This window comes from Melozone crissalis, unplaced genomic scaffold (assembly GCF_028551555.1).
Source record: "Melozone crissalis strain CALT ecotype California unplaced genomic scaffold, PUWL_Pcris_2 ptg000061l_1, whole genome shotgun sequence".
Taxonomy (NCBI): domain Eukaryota; kingdom Metazoa; phylum Chordata; class Aves; order Passeriformes; family Passerellidae; genus Melozone; species Melozone crissalis.
Genome location: NW_026535839.1, coordinates 1,066,772 through 1,080,417, shown reverse-complemented (window position 1 = coordinate 1,080,417; position 13,646 = coordinate 1,066,772). Strand labels below are relative to the sequence as shown.

The window sequence follows — 13,646 nt, the reverse complement described above, 5'->3', positions numbered from 1 at the left end:
GAGAGAGGGATCAGAGCATCCTTGGGGCAGGCAGAACAGCCCCAGGATGAGGGCAGGGACAGAGCCAATATTTCCATGCTGAAAACCATGGGCCCACTCGTTAACTGCGCTCTCTTCCTTCCCCTGCCTTCCCCTGGTGTGTGTTAACACTAAAATAAACACTAAAAGCATTCTTTACATTGAAAAAGACACTTTTGTACAGAAGAGGCAAAAGTCAAACAGCAGCAATAGGGGTGGGGGAATGTGCTGTACTTCAAGCAAATGCCATTCACCCCCAGGACAAAAACAAATCCCAATATCTAATGAGCAAAGAAGAGCTTGTTCCAGGAGGGGAGGTACTGGATTGGGATCCCTAGAAAAATACATCTATGTGCATCGTACACTTAGGTTTGTGGGACTTCTTGCCAGAGCTGAAGAGGTTTAGAGGAGCAAACCCCTGCTCGTCTTTGCTTTGTGGCTGGAGTTGCATCCCCTTTGCTCTGCACCTGGGGGAAACGGGATCAGCCCTTTCCTCCTGCACAGGGGCTGCTCTGCTGAGGGAAAACTCATATTCCATCGAGTGAAACCTGATGCCACAGATCAGCTTACAGGCAGGAGGACCCGGTGTTGGTACAACTGCCTGAACACATCCCGCTGCAGTTCCTCCTGGGAGGAGCAGCCCTGCTACCATCTTGCTTTAGAAAGAAGGTCCAAAGCAGTGGGGCAGCGTGGGATGCACCCAAAGGGCAGAAAACCCATCAACAAATGAAATGTAGCTTCCCTTCTGGTCCAAAAATCTTTGAGGGACACAGAAAGCTTTTGAGAGACACGTACTTGGTGTGCAACCAGCCCTTGGAGCGGTGTCTAGCAGGGAAGGAGGGTGGAGGGAGTTCCCCCATCACCTTCAACAGGCTGCTGGGAGCGAGCTGGGGTTTGGAAGGAGACAGGAAGCAAGTAGCCCGCCCTGACTGTGAATTCAAAGCAGCTTTTTGCAGCTGGGAATGGGGATTGGCTGTGAGGCAGTGCCTGCCAAGCGAGCAGTTAATGGTTCCTGTGGTGTGCAGGCCTGGTGAGCAGCCGTCCCTCCGAGCTGGGAGTTTTTCAGCAGCTGTACTTCATGATGTACATGGGTTTGCAGCCTTCACTCTGCGTTATTAACATTCCTCCTTTGGCCCCATCTCTTTAAACTGCGACCGGTTCCAAAAACCCTGAATAACCCAAAGTGCTTCAGTTTGTGGAAATAGTTCCTTCCGCTTTCCCCGAAGGCAAGAGGCCGACACTCTCCTCAGAACACAGGTTATTAAAAACACCACCCTGCTCCGTGGAGCATCCTCCCAGCTCCACCATTAAAAGGGCTTTTCTGCCCCTTTGCTCTCGGGCAATGCCTTGCAAATGACACTGTTTGTGTTTTTGCACCTGCACCCGGGCCGGCTCACTCGGTCGTAGCAGCGCTGGGACAGCTTGACGCAGCCGGTGGCGGGCAGGTAGCAGAGCAGGCAGGGCAGCACCAGGGACAGGGCGCTCATGAAGGACCAGCGGGCGCAGCAGTTGGACTGGGAGCAGGAGCAGGGCTGGTCGGCGCACGTGCCCTCGTCGTCCTCGTTGGTGCAGTGGTAGAAGACGCCCTTGACCAGGCACATGCAGGTGGAGTAGTTGACCAGGTTCTGCGCCGAGCACAGGCACTCCTGGTTGCACACCCAGCACGAGGGCAGAGTCCGGGGCAGGGCGCACTCCTTGCACTTGCACTTCCCACAGGCCTCGCACAGCAGGAAGTGCTTGTCCAGCTCCTGGGACGCGGGGCCCTTCAGGTCCAGGGGCTTGCAGTTGATGGCCTTGGGCTGGATGCGGACGGCGCGGGGGGACGACTGCTCCGCCACGGGCACCGGGGCCATGTGGTCCAGCAGCCTTTGGTCCGAGGACGTGCTGCTGCTGCTGCTGATGGAGCTGGGGCGCCCGCTGAAGGAGATCCAGGGGTGGGTGACGTCCTGCTCGCAGCGCTGCGGGGGCTGGCCGGCCGAGCCCGGCTCGTGGGGGGCTCGGGGCCGCTTCTGGGCGGGCGGCTGGGCAGCACCGGGGTTGTCGGTGTAGTCGTTCTCCAGGTGGGTGCTCTTCATCTGGTCGATGGGCAGGATGGTCAGAGGGTGCTGCAGCCGCCCGTAGGGGATCCGGCTGTCCAGCAAGGGCTGCACCATCACAGAGTTGGGGACAACGGTGATGTTGTGAGGGATCCGGGGCTCCATTGAGAAACCGGTCTGGCTGCTGAGGGAATTCTGTGCTTAAGTGTCCTGGGAGAAGGGAAAGAGAAAGAAAAGGGATGGGGGAGAGAGAGAGTGCATTGTTATTGTGGTATCCTGCAATCCCAGCCCAAAAGGGCTCCTTGCTGAGGCTGGTTGTTGTGCTGAAGGTCTTGTAAGGTAAACTCGTGTCCAAGGGAGGCAGAGCACTCAGGTACAAGGTGCCTCTCTCCTCCTTTGCTACCTTGTCCCTCTCTCTGACCTTGACCATCTATAGCTCTTCCTGCCCTGGGAGGGCTGCAGGCTCCTGAAGAGCCCACTCATGGTTTTACTGAGGGAAGGCACATCTTGGTGCTACTGGCGTACATTCACATGTGGTTTTGTCAGCAAATTTCCTGAAATGATTTCTCTAAACTTTGAAGGGTTTCCCCAGTTGACCCCGATCCCTAAGAACTTGATGCAGGATTGTGGCTTGTGGAAGCCTTGGCCTGGTACAGAGGTGCTTTTGAGCGTGGGGCTGAGCACCTGTCCTTGCTGAGCACCTGTCCTTGCTAACCAAGGATCTGCCCGTGGGAGGATGGATTGATTCTGGTGAGGAAGAGTCCCCTCTCCATCAGGAGCTGCTGTTCCAGAGGCTCCTTCATCCCTCCCAGGGGAGGTGGAAGCGCTGGCTCAGCACCTTGTCTGGGGGAAATGCAGGGTGGGAGCCAAGCGTGCAGCTCCCAGGGGAGCAGCCCCACGCCCAGGCTGGATCCATCACCTCCCACAGGTAATGAGACACTCGTGCAGCTCACTAAGTGCACTAATATCCAGCTGAAGTGCTGTTTACCAGCCGCTCTGGCTGAGCCCTCGGTGCCGCAGTTTCTAATTTCATTGAAAGAGTGCAATTTATCCTGGAGTCAATCCAAAGATTCAGCAGTGGCGTAGGACAAGAAACCACAGGAAGTAACTAAACTTAAATCAAAGAACGGAAACGGCTCGGTTCAAATTTAGAAAGTGCACATTGTTTTCTAGTAGATGTGCCATTTCCTCACGGGGTGACCTTTATTCATAAATAATATAATGCTGGAGATCAGTTGAAAAGAAGGGGTGAGTAAAGCTTTGGTCGCAGGAGGGGAAAAGCTGCTGGTATCAAGAAAAAGGAAGCAGTGAACAGCTTAAGGCATTGCCAGTTGTTTGTGTTCAACAAATAAATTAACCTTCTCCAGCAGCGTGAAAGATTTGGACTTGGCAGCGCTGGTTTAACAGCTGGGCTCAATGATCCTAAAGGTCTTTTCCAACCTAAATGATTCTGTGATTCTATGACTTTTAATATCACAGCAGTGGGAAAAAGGAAAAAACTGCATCCAGCTACAACCAAATAATGCACGAGAAGTGTGTGTGTGTCAATGTGTGTGCACTTGTGTGAGAGCACATCTCTCCTAAAACAAACACAACACCACAAAATCTGAGCAAGAACTGATTCTGCATCCTTGGGAGAAAGAAGGGAAGCCCATTTTTACCGCCTGAGAAATGCCACCAGAGTCCACCCTTGCGTTTGTAAATCGTTGCTTTGATGAATCACTTGGCATTTGGGGCTGGAGCAGTGCCAGTTCCCCTGGGATCAGCCAGAGCATGGGCAGGGTGGCACAGGCCGGGTCCGGGCCCCTCTGTGCCCTGCACCACACCAGCAGGAAGAAATGCTCTGTTAGCAGTAATGATCTTTATTGTCATGCAGCCCTGATGCTGCTGCTCTTCCCCAGCTAAAATTCTCTGCTGGGTCTTAGCCATTCATTTGGATTTTTTTTTTATTTCGTTATTCATAGCTCATTGACATCCTGACTGGAGGAACAAGAGGGTTTATAAAGCATCTCTTCCTAGTTACTGTATGTAAAAAACAAAGAGAAGCAATGATTCTGACAACTATGGTGCATGCAGAGGGAAAAGAACTTGATTTTCTTTTGTGCATCAGAATCCAGTGTCATGATATAAAAAGTATTTGCTGCAAGTCAGAGTTTAGCAAAATCATCAGTTCTGTGTCGGCTGTGTGTTACATTTGCAGGGAGACTTTGATTCCACTGGGTTTTTTTGTTGTTTTTTTTTAAGGAGAGAGATGCAGCTGTTTTGGTTGCCAAGAGTAAGTGCAGCAGAGCTGATCTTAGACGGAAGGTAGCTGGAGGAAATGGTGGCAGTGCTGCAGGGTGCTCCAGCCTGCCTGCTCCTCCTCACCCTGCCTTCGTGGCCTCTCCAGGGCTCTCTGCCCTCTCCCACTTGGTACCAGCTCTCAGCAATCTGCTCTGTTCACCAGATTTCCCCTGGGTCCATGGAGAGCCGTTTCCTTTAGGGTGCCCTGTGTGGAGCAGGGCTCAGCCCGGGCAGTGAGCCCTGCCCAGCCCCAGCCCTGGTGCTGCCCGTCCCCAGGGTGGCACCGAGGGCGTTCTGCATCGCTGGTGGCACTGTGGGAGTCCCTGCAGGTGCCACCCAGGCTTTGCATTAACTCTGCAGTGCCCGGCCTGCCGTGGGCCAGGGCCAGTGATGCCACCACACAGGAATGGTGTCACCAGATGAATCTGGGGAAGGATTGGAGCCAGGCCACTCCTCAGACACCCCCGGGCACAGACGGGGTCTCAGGCAGGCAGACGTTAAAGACGGCTTATCTGAGATAATGCTAATCAAGATTTCAGTTAATTACCACAGGAAGGAGAGGGACCCTGGACTAGACACCCCAGGTCAGGAGAGTTAAGGGTAGAAGTTTTTCATCCTCTTTTTTCGTTGTAGTACAGTTTCAAATTGTCTTATTAAAAGGACAAACTATTTCTGCAGGACAAGGGGAAGGGAAGCCTGGTTCACATGGTGAACTCAAAGACCCTGCAGATACCTGGGCATAGGATCTACTTGGATGAAACCTGTGGAGGGGAAACAGCCAAACAAGACCCATCTCTCCCCATTGCCAGCCCCCTGCTCTGGTCACAGTGTTTCTCCGGCTCAATCAAAATCACCTTTAAACCACCACAGATGTGCACCCTGACAGGTTTTGGTGCTTGCACACGCGGTCCTTCACTCTCTGCCCTGCCCTCTCCCTCCTGAGCAGAGGTTTCTGCAGTTAGCTGCTCTCAGCAGACAAACGTTTCTGATATTTATGGAATTTTCCAAGGACCATGACTCCATTGCTGCTGCTGCTGGCCTTGTCACCAGAAGTTCCAGCAGTGCAGGGACATTGCTGGTGACAGATCCAGGTCAGAGCCCGCGGGTGCAGAGTGGAGTGAGCTGGGTGCTGCTCACCGGGCCAGGAGGCTCCTCTGCCCTGGGCTCTGCTCCAGGGTGTGTCTGTGTGCCCTGGGCACCTCATAAACTGAATTTATAAAGCTTATCCAGCCAGATCCCAAATCAGAATTCATGTTTGGGGTAACCTGGCAGAGCTTTAGACCCTGACAGAGTAAAGAGCTGAGGGGTGCAACCTTAGGGATCTTTGCTGTCCACTGCACTAATCCTGATTATAAACTGCATTTCCATTGAGGAAAAAAAGCCATACAGCACACAGAATTAATTAATTTTTGATCACAGGTAATTACAGATGTATTACAGCACAGGCACAAATTCACTGTACAGATAATTTTCTTAAAGTAGACAACAGGAAGAAAAATTCTTGACTATCTTCTTATACAGGGAGTTTTTCATTCTTTAGAGGCAAACAATGAGGTTCTTTTCAAGGCAGCAAACTCCCATGCAGAAAAAAATTTCTCTTCCCCCATGACTGTACAGTCACTCACCACATACAATTTTCAAGTCAAAATATACTTCCTTCCCAGGGAGTAAAATTGGACTCCAAAGTCAAGTTCATACACGTGTTGCAGTGTTTGTTCCATCTCTTCATCAAGATATGGCCAATTTAAAATTACTGTTGTACTGGTAATTGCAAGTCCTAAAGTTGTAGGAAACCAACTGTTATTGTAAAGTGTTTTGGTGTTATTTCATACTCAAAAGTTTTGTAGGGTTTTGAAATCAGATGAAATTAAAACAAAAGTCATTTTATGTTTAGTAGGATTTTGGATTTGCCTGCATCATTTTGTCCTTGTAGGCAATTCCATGAGAAAGCAAACCCTCAGGAAAACTCATTCTCATTAATGTCTTCTGAACAAGCTTTGAAAGAATAAGGTTCTGATATCTTTATTTTCAGAGTGGAGTTGGACAACAAATCTTCCAGTAACTGAAAAACAAAATGGATCTTGACTTAAAAATCCAGTGAGTGCAGTAATATCTAATGTTCTTAACTAGCTGAGTCACCCACCGGTTAATAATTTTAATAAGCTCTTTCTCACATGTTTAACAATATTCTAGATGTTTGTGGTAATAAAAGAATAACAAGAGTAAGGGACTTAAATCCAGAGGAGGGTCCCATGTGGAAGCAATCCTGGGCAACCCAGGACTGCCACATCCCCAGCAGGAAAATGGGAAAAGCTTCCCTGAGCTCCTCCTCTGCAGCCAGCACCAGGTACAAGGCCCCACAGTTTTGGCCAACCCTTTTTGGACACAAGAAATGTCTAAGGGGAATCTCAAATGTCACAGCAAACCAAAAAGCCCCAGATGTGCTGTTTGGGTGTGTTGGCTGAGAGACCCCCAGGGAAGTGATGCAGCCACCAAACCCCTCCTGTCCTTGTCAGCTTCGTGCTCCAGATCAGGGGCCACTCATCTCTAATTAATTACACCTTAATTACACCTCATGAGCAGCCTGTCCCTTCTGCTGTGTCTGGCAGCACTGGTGGCAGGAGGAGCCTCAGCAAAACAAGGTTTCTCCTGGGGTGGCTGGCACTGGATTGTCCCCTCCATGTCCTGTGGCATCTCTGGTGGCTCCTTTCTGGAGCCTGGCTGTGCCCTGGCACATCAGGGAGCTGCTGTCCCTTGCCAGGGGCTGGTGGCACCTCCAGGACCATTACATGTATTCGATATCTTTTAAATGCAAATGGTTATAGTGGTGCTGGGGGGCATGGGGAGCACTGTGCACAAAAAGTCTCCATCTTATATTAGAATTGGTGGGGTTGGAAAAGACCTTCAGGATCGTCAAGTCCAACTGTAAACACAATAAAGCCAATTTGATGCTGCAACATGAATTTTCAATCACAGGTTTCCAAGAATTTCCCAACTGCTGAAGCATCACAAGCTTCTGTGAAGAAGGGATGGAGAAATTGCCATGGACTGATGGAAGGCTGAGCCCTGCACTGGGACAGGGTAAGAGCTGAGCTGCTCACTTGGGGATCTGCTTTGGGTCAGACCAGGCAACTCACAGAATCCTGGCACTGCAGAGGGATCACATCTGCTCTGGGGCACTGATGCTAGACCTGGGATAGATTAAATTACAGGAAGCAATTGTTTCCTATGAGGATGCTGAGCCCTGGCACAGCTGTGGGTGCCCATGGATCCCTGGCAGTGCCCAGCGCCAGGCTGGACAGGGCTGGAGCACCTGGGACAGTGGGAGGTGTCCCTGCCATGGCAGGGGTGGCACTGGGTGGGCTTTAGGGTCCTTTCCATCCCAAACCATTCTGTGACTCCATTGCCAATACAAAAATTGAATTAGTCTGTGGCAGAGCTGTGACAGTCACCCATTGACACAGAGGCAGCAATAGTTGCAGTAAATGCACTGCAAAAATTGGTTTATTTTCTTTGCTCTCTGGGACACACGAATTTCTGAAAATACAGTGCGAGAGGAAGAAAACAAGCAAAGCATAGAATATTTAGTCTTAATACAGGAAATGATCATAATTGAAAGCAATACATTGGAAGCAGTGTCATGCCAGGGGGGGGGCAGAAACATTTCCAGGCCTGTGCAAGGCAGCAGAGCTCAGAATCGATGGCAGCCAGTGCCAAATCTGACCTGTCACCCCCAGCCTGTCTCCTCTGGTGGTGTGGTTAAAAAGCATTTTTTGGTTAAAAAGCTCCTCTGGAGGTGCTGGGCCTGAGCACTGGGCAGGGCAGGGTGCTGGGGGACAGGGCAGGGTCCCCCCAAGTGATCAGTAAAGGATTTGCTCCCCAGGGCCCTGCAGAGGAGGAGCTGGAGGCAGGGGAGCAGATTCTGCCTTTCTTTGGCATTAAGGACATGCTCCTGTCCAGGCCTGCCAGCGGTGACAGGGCACACTCTGCTCCTGGGGCAAGCCACAGGGCTCAATTAAAGCTTTTAATGAGGAAGACTACTCTCAGAGGTAGTTAAAGGAGACCTTGCAGCAAGCACATGTTTTTAATGTGAGATTAAGAATAATTCATAAGGTTGGAGTTCATTAAGGCTGGGTTCGGCTGGCTGGATTTTGAGTCGAGCTGTAAATGCTTCAAAAAAAGGAAAAAAAAGCTTTTCCCCCCTAAAGTGTGTATTAATATTAACAAAATATTGACATTCATTCTTTTTGTTCCCCTCCTCAGCAGCCTTATCTAGCTAAGGCCAGCTAGAATCTTCTCTACAAGCAGTAAGGCAGGAAAAAAATTAGAAAGCTTGTTAGGGAAACCTGCCATTTTTAAAACGAGACACTAAATTCTTGCCAGAGTGTGGAAATTCAGGAGCTGGGAAATGAGACCTGTAGACTTCCAAGAAGCTGTCTCTGTCCAGCTAAAGTCTGTTCCTATGGTGCGAGTGAATAAAGCACATTTTGGCCCACTAGCATTCAGATCTCCGGGGACTTGGATTTCTCAGTCAAAGCCTTTTACTGGACAAAAACATTTATTTTAAGGTCAGAAAACTAAGCTCAGATATGATCTATTAGCTAATGGTGCTGAATGATAACCTTGTTGGAAGGATTGTAGATTTTCTTGGGGAAATTGCATTGAAAAAGGATAAAAAAACAACACTTGTGCAACTGTTTGCCTGTAAAAACATGGCTTTTACTACTGGGCTGAAGCTGGGAAGTTATATAGCAATGTGATGAATGAATTTTTTTCTTTCACATTTAATTTTATGAAAACTGTCAGAACTGGTAATTAATTATTGCTGTAGTGTTGTAAGGAATGTGAATTTTATTTCACCGAAGTCTGAGAACAGGATTTTTTTTTGGGGGGGGTAGGAATTGCTTTTTGAGATGTTGCATTCCCCAGTATGGTTTGGGAATTAGTCATGATTCCAGGAAAACAGCTTTTGTTTTGCTGTTTCAGGAGGAGAACAAATAATTTCTCCCCTGCACATACCTCATGGAGAATTTCAAAAGGACTGCAGTATTCAGAAATGGTCCTTTTAATTTTATCATCCCAATGTAGAGTCCCTTCCAGCAAGGGAAAACACAGCAGCCCATGGAAAAGGGCACATTTATCAACGAGACATCCCCAGTGGGGTTCCAATAACTGAGAACAACTCCTCCTCCTGCTATCATTCATTTTTATATGGACAAGGGGGAAGCCAGTCATCGGGATCATTGTGATTCCGTGCACAAATTGGAGCTTTATTCTTTAACCCAAAATAAAGGCAGAGAGGGGAAGCTGTAATATTGGGAAGGCTGAGTTCCTCTTTACCTAATTAAACTGCAATTTCTTGCCATGCTGTCCCCCTGGCATGGTATGGAGGAAAGGCAGCAGCTGGAGAAGTTGTAAAGAATCTAGAACGTGCCTTTTCCACTCTGGATAATGCAGGGATGCTTTTCCTTTTCTCTTTCATTCTTTCCTTCACCCTTTAAAGAAAAACTTGGGGCTACAAAAGCCTGAAATGAAGCAGTCAGACCCTCGGTAACTGGAGGTGAAAGAGGGAAGCCTTTTCCCCGTGGTATTCCTTTGCACTGCCATTTCCAAGGTCTGCATTCCCAGTCCTGCTTTCCTCTAAGACCTTTGTGCCTTTTATGTGCCCCTTTCTGCTTTTTCCATTCCCCTCCTGATAATGAATTTTCAGAACATGTCGTCTCCAGGCTTGTCTTTCTCCTGTGACGCCAGGACTGGTACCAGAAAATAAAATCCTGGCTTATCTTTGCTACGCAGTTGGTAGGAAGGAGCAGCCAGCACAGGTTTTTCCTCCATACATAAAATATTTCATGGATTAGATGAAGTTATTCCAGGTACACATTTTTATTACTCATCTAGCCTTTAAAATACAGCATCCATCCAGATTTAAAGCAAGTGTACAGCAAGACAGGGAAGAACAGTGATGGAATAAGGCACTGAGGCCAAAAAATTGAAAAAAAGGCTTGTATGAAATAAAATGCTGAAGAGCAAAGGTCATGCAGGAAAGGTCTGACACATGAGTGGCTGATTTCTGAAGTGTCCTATTATGGAGACAGCCGAAAACTACTTGACACTCACAAGACAGGGCTTTGGGAAAGAGAGGAAATGCGGATAATCCATTCCACAGCAAGAAAGATCCAATTCTGACTTGTCAGGCCAGGTGACCATGTATTTATGCTCCTTCTCGGGGAAGGAAGGAGGGATGAAGGAGAAGACATCCCATCAGCAGAAAAAAGCCACTTATTCTGCTGTAAAAGCCTGCAAACAAACCCGACTCAAGTGTGCTGAAACCTGCCTGCCATATATGTACAGCAAATGCAGATGTTGATGGGAGAACGCAGAAAAGAGGTATAAATCAGAGACGCAGGGACACAAATGGAAATTCTGCAAGAAACAGGATATTTCTCCAGAATGCCAAGTCTCCTCTGGGCTGGGAAGCACCAGGCAGCTCTCCACTGTACATAATTATAGCTAATCACTGTCAGGAAAGTCATCGCCAGAAATATGCTCCTGATCAGCGATCTGTAAGGAGCAGCCCAACACATCTAGAACGAGCGCAGGATTTTCCCTCGGGGAGCAGGCTTGGCTTTTTTTCTACTTAAAACATTTTAACAATTGCTCGCAAGCACCGATCTCGTACTTACTTTAAATAATTCAGCTAGGACCATGTCTCCATAGGCGAGTTAATCCCACAGGCGAGGCGGACGAGGGGGCCGGACCCGGGAGCAGGCTGGCAGCGGCGGCAGAGCTGCGGGCAGGGACCTGCGAGCGCGGCGCTGTCAGCAGCGGCCGCGGCGCTGCACCCGCCCGCCTGCCTGGGAAAATGGCTATTTTATGAATGGGAGGGCAGCGGCCGCCAGTGCGCATGCGCTGCCGCCCGACTCTATGAATGGGTGGGCACCGCGGCGGCAGCGCGCATGCTCCGCTGCCTTTTATGAATGGGGGCTGGAGGGGAGCGCGGATGCGGCTCCCGGGGTTTTTTCCCCCCTTTTTTTTTTATGAATGAAGGGCAGCGGCAGCTGCGCATGCACCGCGCCCCCCGCCCGGGGCTGGAGGTAACGGCGGGGGTGGGGGGTACCCGAGGCCGGGGGGCACCGCCGAGCCCCCTCCCTTGCGGGCCCGATCCCGGGGAGCAGCCGGGAGGGCGCCCCCGGCCCCTCGGGCATCCCCGGCCGCCGCCCCGGGGGCCGCACCCCGCCGGGAGCGGGCGAGGGGCGGCAGCGCGGGCAGCGCCTCTCGCCGGGAGCCGGGGGGGACAGGGGCACCTTCGGCTGGAGGTTCTGGCCATCCCCACTTTGGGGTGCGTGACCACGAGTGAAACGATGGGAACGGTTCTCCCATCGTTAGCGCTCGGCTTCGTTTCCCGGTGCTGAGAGCTGCGGCTTGTTCCGTTCTCCCCAGCTTCGTCACACACCCGTGTCCGTCCCTGTGCTGGTGCCTGTGGCAGCACCTGGGTGAAAACGCGAGCACAACCCCCCCAGAGTGATGTATGTGCAACCTGTGGGTTTATTTCTTGGCTTTTCTCTCCTGAGGAGAAGAGGAGGTGGCGTAGAGCCGCAGGTTCCCCACACCCACCCAGCGCCAGCAGCTGCTCCCGTTTCATGGACGTGAAGCCATGGATGCGCTGCTCAGCTCCGCAGCCCTGCCCGTGTGCAGCGTTTTGGGGAGCCTCTCCCAGCTCCGCAGCCCTGCCTGTGTTCAGGTTTTTGGGGAGCCTCTCCCAGCTCCGCAGCTCTGCCCGTGTTCAGGTTTTTGGGGAGCCTCTCCCAGCTCCGCAGCCGGGTCCTGGGGCTTCCCACCCATCCTTAGCCCAGCGCTGCGGCTCCGTGCCGGGGACAGCCCTGCCCGAGCGTGTGCGGAGCCCTGCCCGTCCCTCCGTGCCCCGGTTCCGCTCGCCCCGGGCCGGGTCTCGGCTCGCCCCGGGCCGGGTCTCCGCTCGCCCCGGGCCGGGTCTCCGCTCGCCCCGGGCCGGGTCTCCGCTCGCCCCGGGCACGGTCTCCGCTCGCCCCGGGCACGGTCTCCGCTCGCCCCGGGCACGGTCTCCGCTGCAGCTGCTGCGGAAGCGGCCGCAGGTGGGGCCTCGGGCCGTGCGCTCCCCCAGGAGCCTCGCAGACAGGTTGCTTTCCTGAAAATGCATTAATGATGTATTTTAATATCTGCGAGGAGTCATCTGCAGAGCACAAAGCAAGGCCCTGCTCATTTCCTGCCGCGTTTATGGCGTGTATATTTCAAAGCTTGCACAACACTGAGTAAAACCCCGTTGTTTATTTATTTAGTGCTAATACAAACAATGTATGTTAACGCAATTACAAAACCAGGCAGATTTCTTTCTCCGGGAAGGATTTCTCCCTCCAAGAGCAGTGCTCTGAGCCTGATCATTTCCTTAGGTGTGTTTGTCTCCGAGGGCAGACGCGTTTCTGAGTGGGAGCCGTATTGTGGGTCATGGGCAAATGCAATTTAACAAGGAAAGGACGGAAGATGGAGACTCCCTAAAGAACAGCTTTTCCAGAAGGTTGCATAAAATCTTACTGGCCTTCAAATCTATCAGCTGGGTGCTTTTGGAAATAAATAGGAGGTGGTTGGTAAAAGTGTTGCTTTGCTACTGGTTGTGCTCTTTGCAGTGAAGTACTGCTGGAAGTAGAGGCAGGCAGAGAAATTCGATGTCCGTGATTTTGGAAATTGGCAAATGAAGAGATAATGGAAGAAAATGTGATTTTAAAAAAGCTTGTATAGAAGAAAAGATGAAAAAAACATCGTCGTGCTGTATTTCATGCTGGAAAGCAGCCGAAAGCTGAGAGACTCAAATTCCTGAGCACAAAAAATCTCTGATCCCATCGTTTTACAACACTGGCACAGGATAAATTCCGCACCTTGATTGGAGTGCTGCCAGTGTTCTGTAACGTGGCAGCAGTGGGAGAGTCAAGCGCTCTGAATTCAAGGCTTTTATCTGTGAATGCCGAGCTCTGTGTTCCGGGCCCGCGGGCACAATGCCCGGGGGAAGCCCTTTGTTCCAGGGGGAGCATCTCCCTGCGAGCCCCGGCCCCTGCCGAGCCGCTCTGCTGCCCGAGCCTGGAACCCCAGAGCCCGCCGGGCACTGCCCTGCCGGCCCTGCTCTCCTGGAACCCCCAGCAATAAAACCGAAAGGGGAAACAAAAATCATTATCCAGGTGTGAAGGAGTGAGGAGGAAATGGGCTCTGGCTGTGCGGCTCTCGGGAGGGAAAAGGGGAATATTGCTGGTAGGGCCGGGGATGGATGAAACCTTTTCGGGC

General features: G+C 51.2%; 1 protein-coding gene across 1 annotated transcript; it reads right to left on the bottom strand.

Moving 5' to 3' along the window:
* Window positions 1-1,290: 1,290 nt before the first annotated feature.
* Window positions 1,291-11,146, bottom strand: SPRY4 (sprouty RTK signaling antagonist 4). The gene is made up of 2 exons (XM_054287663.1): window positions 11,021-11,146; window positions 1,291-2,264 (listed from the first exon to the last, which is right to left on the bottom strand). The coding sequence occupies exon 2, from the start codon at window positions 2,217-2,219 to the stop codon at window positions 1,326-1,328; it is 894 nt and encodes a 297-aa protein (XP_054143638.1). The 5' UTR covers window positions 2,220-2,264; window positions 11,021-11,146; the 3' UTR covers window positions 1,291-1,325.
* Between the last annotated feature and the right edge of the window lie 2,500 nt (window positions 11,147-13,646).

What these genes read in the sequence shown, in the direction of transcription:
- SPRY4 (XM_054287663.1), bottom strand. Translation starts at nt 2,219, where the DNA reads ATGGAGCCCCGGATCCCTCACAACATCACCGTTGTCCCCAACTCTGTG.